General features: G+C 45.1%; 1 protein-coding gene across 1 annotated transcript; it reads left to right on the top strand.

Moving 5' to 3' along the window:
• Positions 1 to 6355: 6355 nt before the first annotated feature.
• On the top strand, positions 6356 to 12690 carry T265_05349 (hypothetical protein; the record flags this gene model as incomplete). The annotated part of the gene is made up of 2 exons (XM_009170340.1): positions 6356 to 7343; positions 12020 to 12690. 2 exons carry the CDS (start codon positions 6486 to 6488, stop codon positions 12641 to 12643), a joined length of 1482 nt encoding a protein of 493 aa, XP_009168604.1.
• Between the last annotated feature and the right edge of the window lie 1481 nt (positions 12691 to 14171).

Below are 14171 nucleotides of genomic sequence, written 5' to 3'. Positions count from 1 at the left end.
GTTCTATTTAGGCTGATTCCAGTGGTGGAATGAGCCAGTTGAATGTATGTCGTGGGTTGCACTTCTCTACCACAGGTGATCACAGGCGGCAATGCCACTTGCAGGCTACTTTATCCAAATCCAATGAACGCAGACTAAATGATGGTTAACTGCTTGAGGTCGTGGTGTGAAAAGCTATCCTTAATCAAATCCTATATTGATTGCGCTCACTTCCATTTATCGCGTGGGTTGCCTCTACCACAGGTGATCACAGGCGGCAATGCCACTTGCAGGCTGCTTTATCCAAATCCAATGAACGCAGACTAAATGATGGTTAACTGCTTGAGGTCGTGGTGTGAAAAGCTATCCTTAATCAAATCCTATATTGATTGCGCTCACTTCCATTTATCGTCTGTGCATAGAACATTCGTATACAGTTGTCTCGGTTTCACCTTGCACCCAGTTGGCTCACTTACGAATAAAGCCAAGTAACACGCCTAAAGGCTGTCATCGAAAAGGTACCAATCAAACGTTGACAAACTGAAAAAAGTAACAAAGGGAACGGGGATGACTTGCGAATGGACAGGAAGTTCCAACCCAGAACAACATATCTGCCAGCTGATCCGTTCCATCTAACTTACAGGCCTTGGAAGGTTTAACGATAAACGAACAGATGAAGTAGGAAAGACCCTGTTTGTGATCTCATATACGTGATCCAATCCGCTGAAAACAGCACAGACGAGGCTGTGCGCGCATAGCAGGTCACCTATTTACAATCTGTCGTACCACTTTGGTAGAAGGACGGATTTTTCGGAAGGAAATTCTTCCTGATTGAATCAGATCTTTAGCTTGTATATCTCGACTCTCAAATTGAAAGATCCTCCGAGTTGGAAGCTTCCCGTTCCTGCTATCTCTAATGACGGGATTGAGAAACTTGGTTGGGCTTCGTTCGACCCATCTAGCCTATCGATCATCATCCCTATCTGCGAAATTGGCGGTTGCCCATTTCCGTTTTCACGAAGTTGTTGAGTCGAGATGGCTCAGTGGTTAGAGCACGAATTTACTGCCCGTAAGGTCCGTGATTCGAACCCGACCTCTGCATCTCGATTTCCCCTGTCTAGGCTTGGGTGACCTGGCAGAATCCAATTCCTCGTGCTTCCTTCGGGTGGCATGGCAGCTAAGCACCTTATTATCAAGCTGTTGGTAGATCTCTTTCATGTGCGGACTTTGACGAACGTGGGAAGACCGGTCGAACAACGGGGGGGAATTCGTTCTGGTTTTAACTGTTCGGCGGAAGAGATATTTACCAGAGGTCAACTGTTTCCACCCTGATTTTCTGAAACCTGCCTTTCTTTTGGGCTACCCAGACTACTCTGTTCAACCGTTTGCTAAGTGACTCTTTACGTTAACTTGTAAAGTAGGGCCAGTGTTTTTGTCCAGCAGGTCCCGAATTTCAGGTAAGGCTTTCCTCGGGTTTCCTGATATGGATATTTTTCAATTTTTTGGTCGACGATATAAGGGCGCTCAATGGCTCCAAATCCATTACTGAGGGCTTCTCTCTAATCATCGGACGCTGCTATACTCCGTTTCTCAACCGGATATGTGCAAGCGGCGTTGTTTCTTAGAAATGAGTTTAGGTCTGTAGACGGCGTACTTTCCAGTTTTGCAGTACAAGATTATGCTACGAGACCAAATTGGGACTAGCTGGATCCTCCATGTTGTGGTAAATGTGCTTTAAACAGTCCACAAATCTTTCCACTCCAAGAGTTTATCCTATGATTCATGCTGTGGTTAAGGCAGCCCATTGAGCAAGCCCCTACTTTGAGGAACTCTTTCAAATGTGGTTTCGAGATAGATGTTTTGTTTACAGCCTTTCTCTTCTAACCGGTCTGAAGACTAGTGCATAAGTTCGGGTTTCGCCTGCTCATGCATGTGTTATGTGATTTCCATAAGACCAAGTGGGTGAGATAGCAATAGGATGGAAACTAAACGTACATTTAGTTATGAATTTTGGGTCAAACACAGGCCGACTGTTCGATCTACCAGCTCGTATTATCCTAATCCAAGGGAATACCTGCCTTACACAACGGCTTTTGCGAATCCCTAACCGGGCTGGAAATGCAGGGATGGTGATTAGCTGATGTCATGGTCCCGAGTTAGGAAAGCTGTTGTACCACTTGGGGAGGTCGCTAGATGCAGACTAGGTGGCTAGGGGTAGGCGATAACTCTCATCAATTGTGGTGTTACAGTATCATGTTGCGGTGGTTGGTGAGTGTGAGATACGTCTCACTTTCTCGTAGCACCATTTATTGGTGTAGATTTCCTCCTGTAAGTGAAGTCAATCTATGCTGAAAAGCCGAAAAGCACTGTACAGCTGTTTCTTGTTGAGAACTGTTGAGCTGTGCGCTTCTCGCGAAACATCCTGTGACCACATGATGTGGATACCGTGAGTGAAGGATGAGCGGCGCAAAATACCAAGTGCGAGTTAACCACACTGCTGATCAACCACCCGTGGCCGAACTGTCAGATATTCAAACTACTATGCGGAAGGTCCCGGTTTCCGAACTCCTTGAGGTTTCGTGAGATACGCATTGTTGCTCATCCCCAACAAGAATGAAACAGCTGTACAGTGCTTCTCGACTTTTCAAAATAGACTGGCTTCGATTGCAGGACGAAATCTCCATTACAATTCCTAGTCTCGCACTACGAACAACCATTTATTAGATCTTACCTTTTATGGCGTCTCACCCTTTTTTCGTTCTTGGTTATGCAACTCGATTCTAGCAACAGTCGTTATGTTCATGGTCATAATCTTGTTTTGGGGTGATGTCTAGTAGTTCAGTTATGTTAAGTCGACCACTCTTTAGGCTAGCTACTCAAACTCATAGGCTCAATGGTAAGGCTCACTCGGTAAGCAGACTCCGTCTTCTCTTCCCTTTTTACTCTAAAAAACTGTTTTAAGATTTAAGCAAAGAATCTGTATCCAAAAGTTCCCGTTTGGTCTGCAGGTGCTCTTCTCGCTGTGTGAACTCTATTGGACAGTATATCATCTCCTGACATCCGGGTCTTCAGATGGCTCGCCGTCTACTTGTTGGAATATCCCTCGGGTCGGTTGTGTCCTGCACAATTCTCACGTTGTCTTCAATCTTACTTGCTTACGCAGTAACTTCGGTGCAACCTGAGGCGTATATGGATGAAATCTTCCACGTGCGACAGTCATTATCCTATTTGAGTGGCAACTGGTCCTCATGGGACAATAAAATTACCACCCCTCCTGGAACTCCGATGCTTCAGTGCTTTCGTTTCCACTCTCACCCACCATGTTTTGTCTTTGATCATTCCACAACTTACCGGTAAGCATTCGCTAATGCTGAGTCTAGTCTTGAGCACCAATCCGGTCCTTTTTTTCTTCTCAGCAATGTACTACACAGATCAGTGTGCTCTCTTTTTCCTGCTTGCCACTGTGTATTTTTCACTGCGGGGTTGGCGTTCCCCAAGTGCCATTGCATGTGCTTGTGGGATCGCTGTTCGTCAAACTAACGTGGTCTGGTTGCTATTCAGCCTAGGTGTTATAGCATCCAATCATGTTGGAGAGGTGCTGTTTGACAACCAAAAGTCCGCAAATGCCTCCACTTGGATCAAAAGGTTATTTCACTCTCTTGCTAGACAGCCTTGGAAATTCGTCTACACGGCGCTCGTCGGCTGTTTAACCTGCTACTGTCACTTGTTTGTTGCTCTCCTGTTTGTCCTGTTCGTGTTTTGGAACGGAGGCATAGTCCTCGGCGATAGAAGTGCACATCAGGCGGTTTTACACATCCCACAACTATGGTACTTTTGCGTGTTTTGCTCTGCCTGCACACCCATCAGTTTCGGCTTTTTCGTACTCCGATGTTTAGAACGTTACCGACGTTTGGCTCTCAGGACGACACTCAAGTTTGTGGTATATGTGTGCTTGTTTTTCATTCTTGTTTGTTTTATAATACTCACACTAGCGCAGCTCTCTTTTGTTCACCCCTACTTACTGGCCGATAATCGACACTACACTTTCTATATCTGGCGGCGTGTCATCAACCGAACTCCTCTGGTGCACTATAGCTTTTCAGTTGTCTACGCGCTTTGTTTTGTTTACTGGTTGTCTCGATTATTCCCTTCGCGTGCAATGCCCTTCCAAGTGTTTGTTACACACACGGCCATAGTGCTGTGTACGTGTGCATGTCTTATCCCCGCACATCTTTTGGAATTTCGTTATTTCCTTCTTCCCTCCCTAATTTGGCGGCTTTATAGTTCAGAAAAACCCTCTTATTTATTGATTGAGCTTGTTTTGAACTCTGTTGTCATTGCTATTACGGTCTATCTGTTCCTTGCAAAACCTTTCTATTGGGCTACCGAACCCGGAGTTCTCCAGAGGTTCATGTGGTGATACGTACATGTCCTGTTCTGCTTGTTGTACCGATCCCTTATTTAATGAATGAACTATAAAACTTTGTAACTTGGTTCATGGATTTAATGAAATGTGGTATCTTTTAGCGTTTTTTCCCAAACCATTGACCTATATGGCTACTTGACGTTGCTGGTCGACCAACGGATCGTTACATTTACAGATTGATTGGCCAACATGCACTCGAGCAATTCTGAATGACTGTGCATTGAATTGATATTGGTTCTGGTCAAGGCGGTTTTATCTGGTCTCCTCGCCGAAGTTCCTACTTCGAGCAGTTGTGGTCTCGTCCAATTCTGTGAGACAATATCAATCTTTATTTGTGCATCCGTTTGCATCCGTTAGTTATATCGAACCAAGTTTATCTCCTAACAAGATGTCCACTTCCCCACTGGAGGTGTGTCGAACCAAGTTTGTCTCCTAACAAGATGTCCACTTCCTCACTGGTACTCAATGTTGTTCTCCCTGAGGAGAAGGGTCAGTAGAGATATGGTCAACATGCAACTGTGTGTAATTCTAATTCCGTTCAGCTGTAGCACCATTTCAGTACCTAACTGTCACGCCACCCGAATAAAGCACGAGGGATGGAATACTGTCAGGCTGCCCTAGCTTAGTCAGGGGAATTCGAGACGCGGTCGGGTTTGAACCACGGACCTTTCAGTTAGTAAATTCGCGCTCTGACCACTGAGCCATCTCTACTTCACTCAGTTGTGAATGCAATTACGGGGAGAACTCGAGGTTTTGGCCCGCATTTTCTCGCCTAGGAGAGGAAACCAACATAATCGTGTAATCACATCACTTTGCATTGAGGAGACTTGGATTTTACTCACCTAACTGTCGGGGGCATCTGTTGCGAAAATCAGTATAGTAATTGAAATTATTATCGACTGTGGTTTATGGGGATCCTGAACCAAATTGTTCGGTGTCTTCTTTGTGGTAGCATGCCCAACTTTTTTGGTGCCAGACATATAAATACGGTAGATTCAAGATCCCTCGTTTGCTTTGAGAAAATAGTATTTTAAAAGGCCACTTTCCAAGCTAGGATTTCATGGACCTTTAATTGCGCGTTGGTTTTGGAAGCGGCGAAAACGTAAGCTTCGGTAAGCGATTGCTACATGCATGTGAGATTAGGACCACGTGCTTTGCGCGTGAGGTGCACTTCTTGTGGGCTAGTCCCACCTGATAGAGATAAGGACTGCTTCACCCTCATCAGCGATGCTCAATGGCTGACCTTGTGGAGTGTCACTCTAAAGGAAATCCATCACACCGCCTTACTTCTATCCGGTCGTGAATTTCCTCGTGTGTCTATAAAAATCCGGACAATTCCTGATCTTAGAAGGGTTCTTGGCTTATGCCAGATGTATTTATCCTCCTCCGCATCTTAGACATGCATCTTTGGTGTAATTCGGTTCCAGATTGAGACTCATATGGACCTTCGAAATATCAACCAGCAATTGTGTTGCGGGCACTACGCAACTCTCTACTTTTAGCCACAACCTTTCCCATTGAGAGTGGAGCGCAATTCGTTTGGCGCAGTTTCAGTTTTTATTGTCGATAATACTTGTGTAGATAGCCTACCAAGTTGAGAAGCGTATGCCAGTCGATATATCGAAAGAACTCAAGGGTCTAAGGCCCTAAAATGATTGGCTGTTTACCAAGACCTGTCGCGCCTTTTGAAGTGGTGTTTGAGCTTATCTACGACCAAACAAAGCGTAACCATTTTGCTAGTCGTCTGTGTGTTATGGGTTTTCAAATTAACATGTGGTTCCCTGTCATTCACAAATCTCTCTGCTTGTTTCCTGTAACTTTTAGGTTATTGCTTGAACTTCTTCGGTGTGTCTGTATCCTTGCCTTCTTTTGGTCTTCCCTGTAACCTCCTTTCTGCCTTATCCAGGTTTCAGTCCTGATGCTGATGGTCTGACTTTTCTAAGCGGGCTGCCGGAAACGTTTGATGGTGATCGGAAAACTTTTTTCCAACTTGTTGCTCTCGCAGTCAGTAGTCTAGTTTGTCTGAAACCTGGTCCGATTCTGTGGAAGCGTGACTCCTCCGTCGTTCGACCTAGTTCCTATGGAAATGGAGCTTTTTGAAGACTGGTTGAATGGTGGTGTGGATTGGCCCCATCCAGGTCGAAACCTTTTGCTTTTATCATCGCACATGGACCAATACGGACGAGGTCTGGTCAGCCGAACTTCCATTTCGCCAGGCGACTGTTGTTTGGCAATACCAAGCAATGATTTCAAGGTTGTCCTCACCCCATTTCGTTGTGCTAACATGATGAACTTTTGTGGCTGTTTTCGACAGCTACAGATTTCAATCTCACTAAATCCCTTCGATGTACTGGTACTCTTCATTCATCATCTTATCAGACCTTGGCTTCCGAACTGTCCTCTAGCATCTATCTGGAAACCATACGTTTCTTTACTTCCATCTCACTACACTGATCCTACTTTTGTCCCGACTTCTAACGCCTGCCGAGGTATTTCTGCTGAACCCTTCTCGTTTCGGTCGCAGGATATACAAATCTCGATACAAAAGTCTTTAGAGCGTTTTCAATCCACGTATGATGCTTGCGGTCCGTTGTTGTCCGCCTCGGCCTCATCACTGTCGAACACGGCCCCAGCCACTGTCGAATTCGCATGGGCTTGGTCGACGGTCAACTCGCGTTGTGTTTATTGTCAACTACACGAAACCTGCTCCCCTCCCATATCCACTTTCATCAGTTCAATGGCGACGTTTCTTCAAGTTCCCGTGGAGCAGTACTGTGAGCGAATAAAGCTTATTCCGGATAGATATTCCGACACTGCTTTGATCCCATTTTTTGACTTTCTGAATCACTGTCCACTTGTGGATAGCAAACTTGAAGTAGACCGAAAGGGAGAGGCTATCCAACTGTTTGTACAGCAGTCTTTCGGCACTGGGGAACAGGTGAGATCCAAATTTTTCGTGTTAGATCTATATTTCATTCTGATATCGCTGTAGTGCGTGTACTTGATCCTGCATTGAAATGAATATGTACAGGAGTTAGGCAATGAACGCATTTGGAAATGTCCTGTGGTGGATTCCGTACTCTGTAGGCAAGGACTACCAAATCGTGCTGCTCCCACTTTGAGCAGAATAGCATGCGGATTATTACTAGGATATTCTTACTACATACACGTCGATAGTGTTTTACATTTTCACACCTCCAGAGCATGTGTTGTTGTACAAGTCTGTATTTTGAAGACGGGAATCGGTCATTCCGACTTGCAGTATAAACCAATTAGTGTTGTCAGTCTGAAGAAAGAATATCAGCATTTCTCCCAACTTGGAGGCCGGTTGTGACAGTTAGAAGGTTCAAATTTTTGGTCTTTACACCTTGGCGGCTATGTGACTCATAAATTTTCGATAATTTGATATGGCAGAATAGCCAAATAGTTGCATTATGACTGCGTCAGCTGTGGATAGAATTCGTACACAGTAACACAGAGAATCGATGTGGAGAACCTCACCGTTGTTGACGTTACAGGGGTGTGACTTTTTGTGTTTCCTCCGTAAGATTACATTGCGCCCAGCTGTAACACCCTTCCGGTGCCTAGCTGCCTTGCTACTCGAAGGAAGCACGTGGGCTAGAATACTGCCAGGTTGCCCAAGCCTAGACAGGGGAAGTCGAGAGGCAGAGGTCGGGTTCGGACCACGACCCTTCCGGTCAGTAAATTCGTGTTCTAACCACTTGAGCTGTCTCGCTCTCTCCGTAATCCACTGAAGGCTGTTCGTTTAACACTCATAGAGCTAGGGGATAAACGTCACTCTAACACAGTTTCCAAGTACTCCAGGTTTGAGGTTGGAATATGTGGCAGCATGTTCAGTGAAGGTTTCAAAACTGCTTGGTGGTCGAGTTTGGATCAGAGATTTAGGCTGTGGGCCACAATCGTCCTCCTCTCTACGTTTGAGCGCCGTGATAACATCCTAGCCTACATAACTAAGAATTGTACGAATTCTAACAATTTCATTTCACGGCAGCCGTCGCGTAGTCGCCCTACTTGATGCATACAGCAGAGCGGATAAGCGAAAACAGATTCCCGCTTACACCCGTCATTCCTCAGTATTCTCAACTCCTTTCTTGTCTCATTTCACCGTCAAGGTTCAGTATATCCCAGCCTTAAGCAAACCAGTTTTGCCTTCCAAATAGTGATTAATGATGTGCCACCGCTCACGTTCGCTTCTCAGACCGTCGTCTTCTGTATCTATCGTCACATTTAATATCCAACTCTGAAGCAAACCGATTGTCACCAAACTTTTTCGATAACGATGACTACTCCATCGGTTCCCAGTATTTTTCACCTTAGTGAACAGCCAGCATCCTATACTTTTCATACTATTGATAGATATTTGCTGCGAATCTGAAATGCTTACGCACTATCCAAATGCGCGTATCAACTCATCGTTATTTATATGCCATCGCCCACGAAGTTCTGCATCTACTACAGCGGTTTGCGCCAGGGCCTACTTAGCTGAGGCTTCCTTACTGAGTGACGGTAAATAAACGCCTTTGTGTTGTTCGTTTATCGACTTTCATAACCCTACGTACTAGTAGGAATAATACCCGTTCTTTGTTTGTTGTTTTCGCACATGCACCGTCCAAATCTAGGCCTGACTTTTTATCAGAAACTAACCACTCCAAATTCAGCACGAAGAGTTCAGTCATTGTCCTTTTGTTTGTTGTTTTCGCACATGCACCGGCCAAATCTAGCCCCGACTTTTTATCAGAAACTAACCACTCTCCAAATCCAGCACGAAGAGTTCAGTCATTGTCCTTTTGACCGGTGATCTTAATATACGAGTAAGACGTCTCAGTTCATCGGAGGCGTGACTTGATAAACTGTTCAACTTGAGGCGTAATGACAATGTTAGAAGTCTTTTTTGGCTTTGCTAAGATCACCGATTGCTCTCCGGTAATAATGGGTTCAGATGCAAGTGCTACCTGCCCAGCCCCATGCTGATGGTTCAACAGGTAGTCGAATTGACGGCACAGCCACTGGCACCCGGTGGCAAGGATCTCGATCATTCTGAACCACTCACGTCGACTGAAGTTGTGCTCTCTTCTGGTGTGATCTTCCAACTTCTTGTTGGAGAGGGGGCTAAGTAATGAACTCTCTGACTCACAAGTTAACCATACGAGGGTGTAGCGACCCAGTCACCCACATACTTGACTGTTCAAATCACAGTCGCTCACTGGATCGCGAGGCTTGTCTTTTTTCTCATACGCACAAACACGTCGCATTAAGCTGACATATCAGACACCGGTTGTCTGCACCTCCTAGTCAGCGCAGCAACCACTCATGTGCCGACGCGCCCACGTATACGCACTGGGACCTACATAAAGGGAAACCGAACCCAGTCAGGACACGCAGGGAGCGCGCAGGGAGCAGGATGTCAACCTCTCCACAAGTCCACGGACAACCATGGAGTACGTGTACCAGTCTAACTGCGGAGAACAAACACGTTTCCGCCGTCCGGACTTCCACCAAGGGACTCTCATATACGATAAGTCCCCTTTTTGACTTGCTCCCATTCTCGCACCGTATTCATTTTTATACGTATCGCAACCATGCTAAAAACTTCTATTAGTGCACATACACCTGATTTGTATTATGGCTATCACCAGCTTTGCACTAATAAGGGCACACCTCAGTAGAGGGTAAATTCGTTCTCCTCTGAAATCGTTTCAGTGCCCAGCCTGAAGGTTTATCCAATCTGTAGAAGTTTGTTTGCCCAAGTACGATGTCTATCCACTGGCTGTATTTGGCCATTAGCAGTCTGCACTAACCTTACGGCTACGATGGCTGTCCACATATCTCCAGAGCAGTCGGCTCCAATTGCTAATATGGCGCTTGTTCACACAGTGACTCTAAGCTCGATCAGCTATCTCCCGTTGAATGCTTCAGTGCATAACACTATAAGGACTTTTTAGGAGCACTACCAGGGGATAAGGAAAAGTGCATGGTCTTGTTTGGCTTCATGTATTCTTTTTGACCTCAAGGATCCAGGCAGAACATATGATGCTTTCAGTTGAGGATTACATTTGTCCGACGATGTGCGATGAAGAACATGTGATTTTTGTTTCACCAGGAAAAGGGTGAGGTTCATTCAGGTGGATCATTCCGATCCGGCTGAAAGTCAGCGGAACGCAATTAGGAAACGCTATCGAAATGAAAGGTGCCCTCGAAGGTCGACAGAATAACAGCGCAAAGAGGGTGATTGCTATGGGCAACGCCCTGTTTACAGTGTCACGGGATGTCGGCTTCTATTATTCCACCATTCTAGTCGCATTGGTTAGAACATTCGAGTTCTCTGTTGTTCACTTCTCACTGGTGGATGTAGCGCAAATGTAAGTGGGAAACGTAAGACTTTATCGCACACCTCCCAGAAACGAGGGCATCAGGAGGGTCCCTGGTAATTAGATTGTTCGGAGAGTTGTGGCTGACAAGGCATGCCATTTAGAACCTTTCATTGACCCCTCGTCAGACACCCTAAAGAGTGTTCTTCATGGGGGGAGGGAGTTACTTATTCGTTTTGTCTTTGGAAGAGACGGTACTATACTTGTTGGCTTGCTGCATGCCGAATACTTGAACCATCGTATACGCATGAGCGTAAAATGAAGCGCGCCAACTTATCAGTTCGTAAGAAAATTTCACATTCCTTTCGAACATCGTTCAAACTGAAACATTTGATGGCCTCTATGCGGTACAGTCAGTTGAAGGGAATCGCGAACAAGCTGTCCAGAATTCAGTTGGGTCTCTTCCTACAGCAAATCTACTTTTCAAATGAGTATTCGCCAGTGGAGTCCAGTTTGGTATTAAGGTTGGTAGAAACTCGGCGATTACACCCATTCACTGAGCCCCAAGGAGATTTAAACTGGTTCCTGACCGTTGGGGGTGTCTGTGCGTTGTCACGTGTGACACGAGTTGGATGAAGGAATAACTTACCGCTGCGATCTATGAGCTTGTTTATGGCGCATGTAATACTGTTGAACTCTGCTAAGTCTGCGACTTCAATAGTCCTGTCGAATCCAGTTACCAGCTTGACATACGTTGACCACCAATGAACTGGGCTGAGCTCATCTGACTTGTAGGGTATTTTGCTGACCATAAATCGTGCTCTCAGTTCTCACCTATGTTTGGTAGCAATGGGATTGAAACTCCACCGTGAGCACCCATCCTGTAAATAACTTGTGTATTGTGACACTGCATTCAATCACCAATTTGTTCTTTAATTTGGTCTTCATGGGTCATTAGGGACCAGCCTCATGTGCAAGCTCATGAACTTTGGTTATATCTGTCAATTAGTCGCTTTTGACGTAACGAAACAATACGGTTTACTGTATTTTTTATCTTTTAGGACAAATGAAGCATTTGTTAGAAATTTTGTAATTCCCTCAAGCGGATCGAATGCCCTATAGTTAAAATACAACGAGGGCTTATCAAAATTTTCCTCTCTGTTATTATGTTCTTTATACCAATGTATTTGGAAATATTGCACATAATTTTACGGATTTCACCTCTTCGAGACTCCATTTTCCCACTTCAGACAATGTAATTTTGTTGTTGTCTTTATTGTTACAGGTGCTGATTAACTACGGACCCCACGACAATCTTACCTTGTTCATCGAATACGGCTTCAGTCTTCTTCCGTATGAAAATCCGCATAATGCGGTGTACCCGAGCAACATTGACTTGCTTCAGTTCTTTACGTCAGAGTATTACCATAGCGTTGCGCAGCCAACATCGACTTCTACAATCAAATGGGAGCCACAACTCTGCTTGATTTTACATGACGTATTGGAACAGCTAGGTCTTCCTCAGGCTTCTTTGTCTACCAGCCCCGTTACATGGCCCAGCCTTTGCTTCTCGTTTGAGGGCGCGTCCTTTCATTTGTCTCTCCTATCATATTGTGTTCATCACGCTGTGCTTTCTGGGTGCAGATATTCGGAGCTTCCATCTTCCCTGAGTGCTAGTCATTCCATTTTTAGCCTACCTGAGCAAGAAGTATCATCTGTCGTACAAAAGCCTCTGAACAATCTAGCCAAGCAGTTACTTCGTGACACAACTTTGGATGAACAGCAGCTTCAATCTCTGGTTTTAAAGATCGATTCTTCCAGAGAGATGGTTATTCTTCGTCAGTGTTATGATGAGTTTAAGAAAGTCCTATTGTCTAGACGGTCTGTTCTGGAAAATTTCATCACGTGACTTTCCTCTCGTGTTGTTTGAAATAACTATGGTATTGAAATCCGCATTTCCTGACGATCGTTTCAGCTTTCTTGCTTTAAAGAGACTTTCTTGTGAGAGAAGGCGAGTAGGTTTCACTGTTGCTGAGGGTGGGCGATCGGTGACCAGAGCTGTGCATATCGCGACTCATTGTTGGTTTAAGTGACGATCTTCTCAAACATGCTGTGGAACCCTTTCGATGCATGACTGTCACGCAGCACGGGGGCTGCAGTACTGCCGGGTTGCCTAAGCCTAGACAAGAGCAGTCGATAATTAGCTGAGACAAGCGGATATTTCTTCATTTATAATTGTTTCCTCGGTTCTTTGAAGCAGCGACAACCGCGCGTTGTCTCAAAGTTTTTATTTTTGGATCTGCCTCTTTGTCCCGTTGTCTCCAAACACTGGAGACGTGAGGTGATACAAAATCTGCTTCTAAAGAAACAACTCTTTCTCACAACACGTTCACTCAAAATAATTGTTTAACCTACTTCGGGATGATGATGGCCACTGTCGCTGATTGATTGAAAGGTTTCGTTCACCCAACTGCTTTTTCGTCCCCGTTCATCTGACTCCCACTTTTCGGCGCGCTACCTGAGAACGTTTAGATTTTGTTCAGGTCATAGGGAGCGACAGTACGCTTGCGTCGGGATACTCAGCTAACCTCTCGAACAAACTTCCACGGATGAATCGTTGACCTTCACTATTCCTGGATTTACCGTCCTTTTCAGGTTATGTGCCCCATGTTTTCTGTCACGGAACTGATGAGCTAGACAGTCTCATGAAACTTCACTCCAAACACCAGGACATCAAAGTGATCCGAGCGAGTATGACTAGGTAAATGTCATTTGACAGTGTCAGTGAGGTTATCGATGTATTTGCAAGTGCGGTCAGCTTATTGTCGGAGGCAGTGCTGTAATAGCCATCATTTGGAGGTAATCTTTCTGTTTTTTAGTGAGGGAGAGGGGGATACTCACCATCGATTTGAGTTTGAAAATGCTTTGTGAGAATGTGAATTCTGTCGCTAATTCCATTGTGTCTGTGTGATAATGCGAGATGGCCCAAGTGGTTAGAGCGCGAATTTACTGACCGAAAGGTCCGCGGTTCGAAGCCGACCTCTGACTCTCTAGGCGTGGGCAACCTGGCAGTATCTTAGCCCTCGTGCAACCTTCGGGTGGCAAGACAGCTAGGCACCGAAAGATCCGCTGTCCTGATCGGTTTTTGAGTGATAATGCTTGCTATGGTATATATTCGGGAAGTCCCCATTTATAACGGTTTCTTTGGAACTTCAAAACCACGTTTATCACTATTCGATTCCACAAATACTCCGGGTTACTACTTGAAGGACGCCATGTACAGAACATTCCCTGGTCCCCCTACACGCGATAATTCTAGATAGAGAAACTCAAGCAGGGTTGGTTTTGCTCTTTCTTGCAACTTACAAAATTGTTTATCTACGAATGTTTCCAACTGTACGGTACTGTGTTGCAAAGTCAGTGTCCAATTTTGTTTT

This window comes from Opisthorchis viverrini (assembly GCF_000715545.1).
Source record: "Opisthorchis viverrini unplaced genomic scaffold opera_v5_100, whole genome shotgun sequence".
Taxonomy (NCBI): Eukaryota; Metazoa; Platyhelminthes; class Trematoda; order Opisthorchiida; family Opisthorchiidae; genus Opisthorchis; species Opisthorchis viverrini.
Note: the sequence above shows the minus strand (reverse complement) of the source record. Positions and strands in the feature narration are given on the sequence as shown.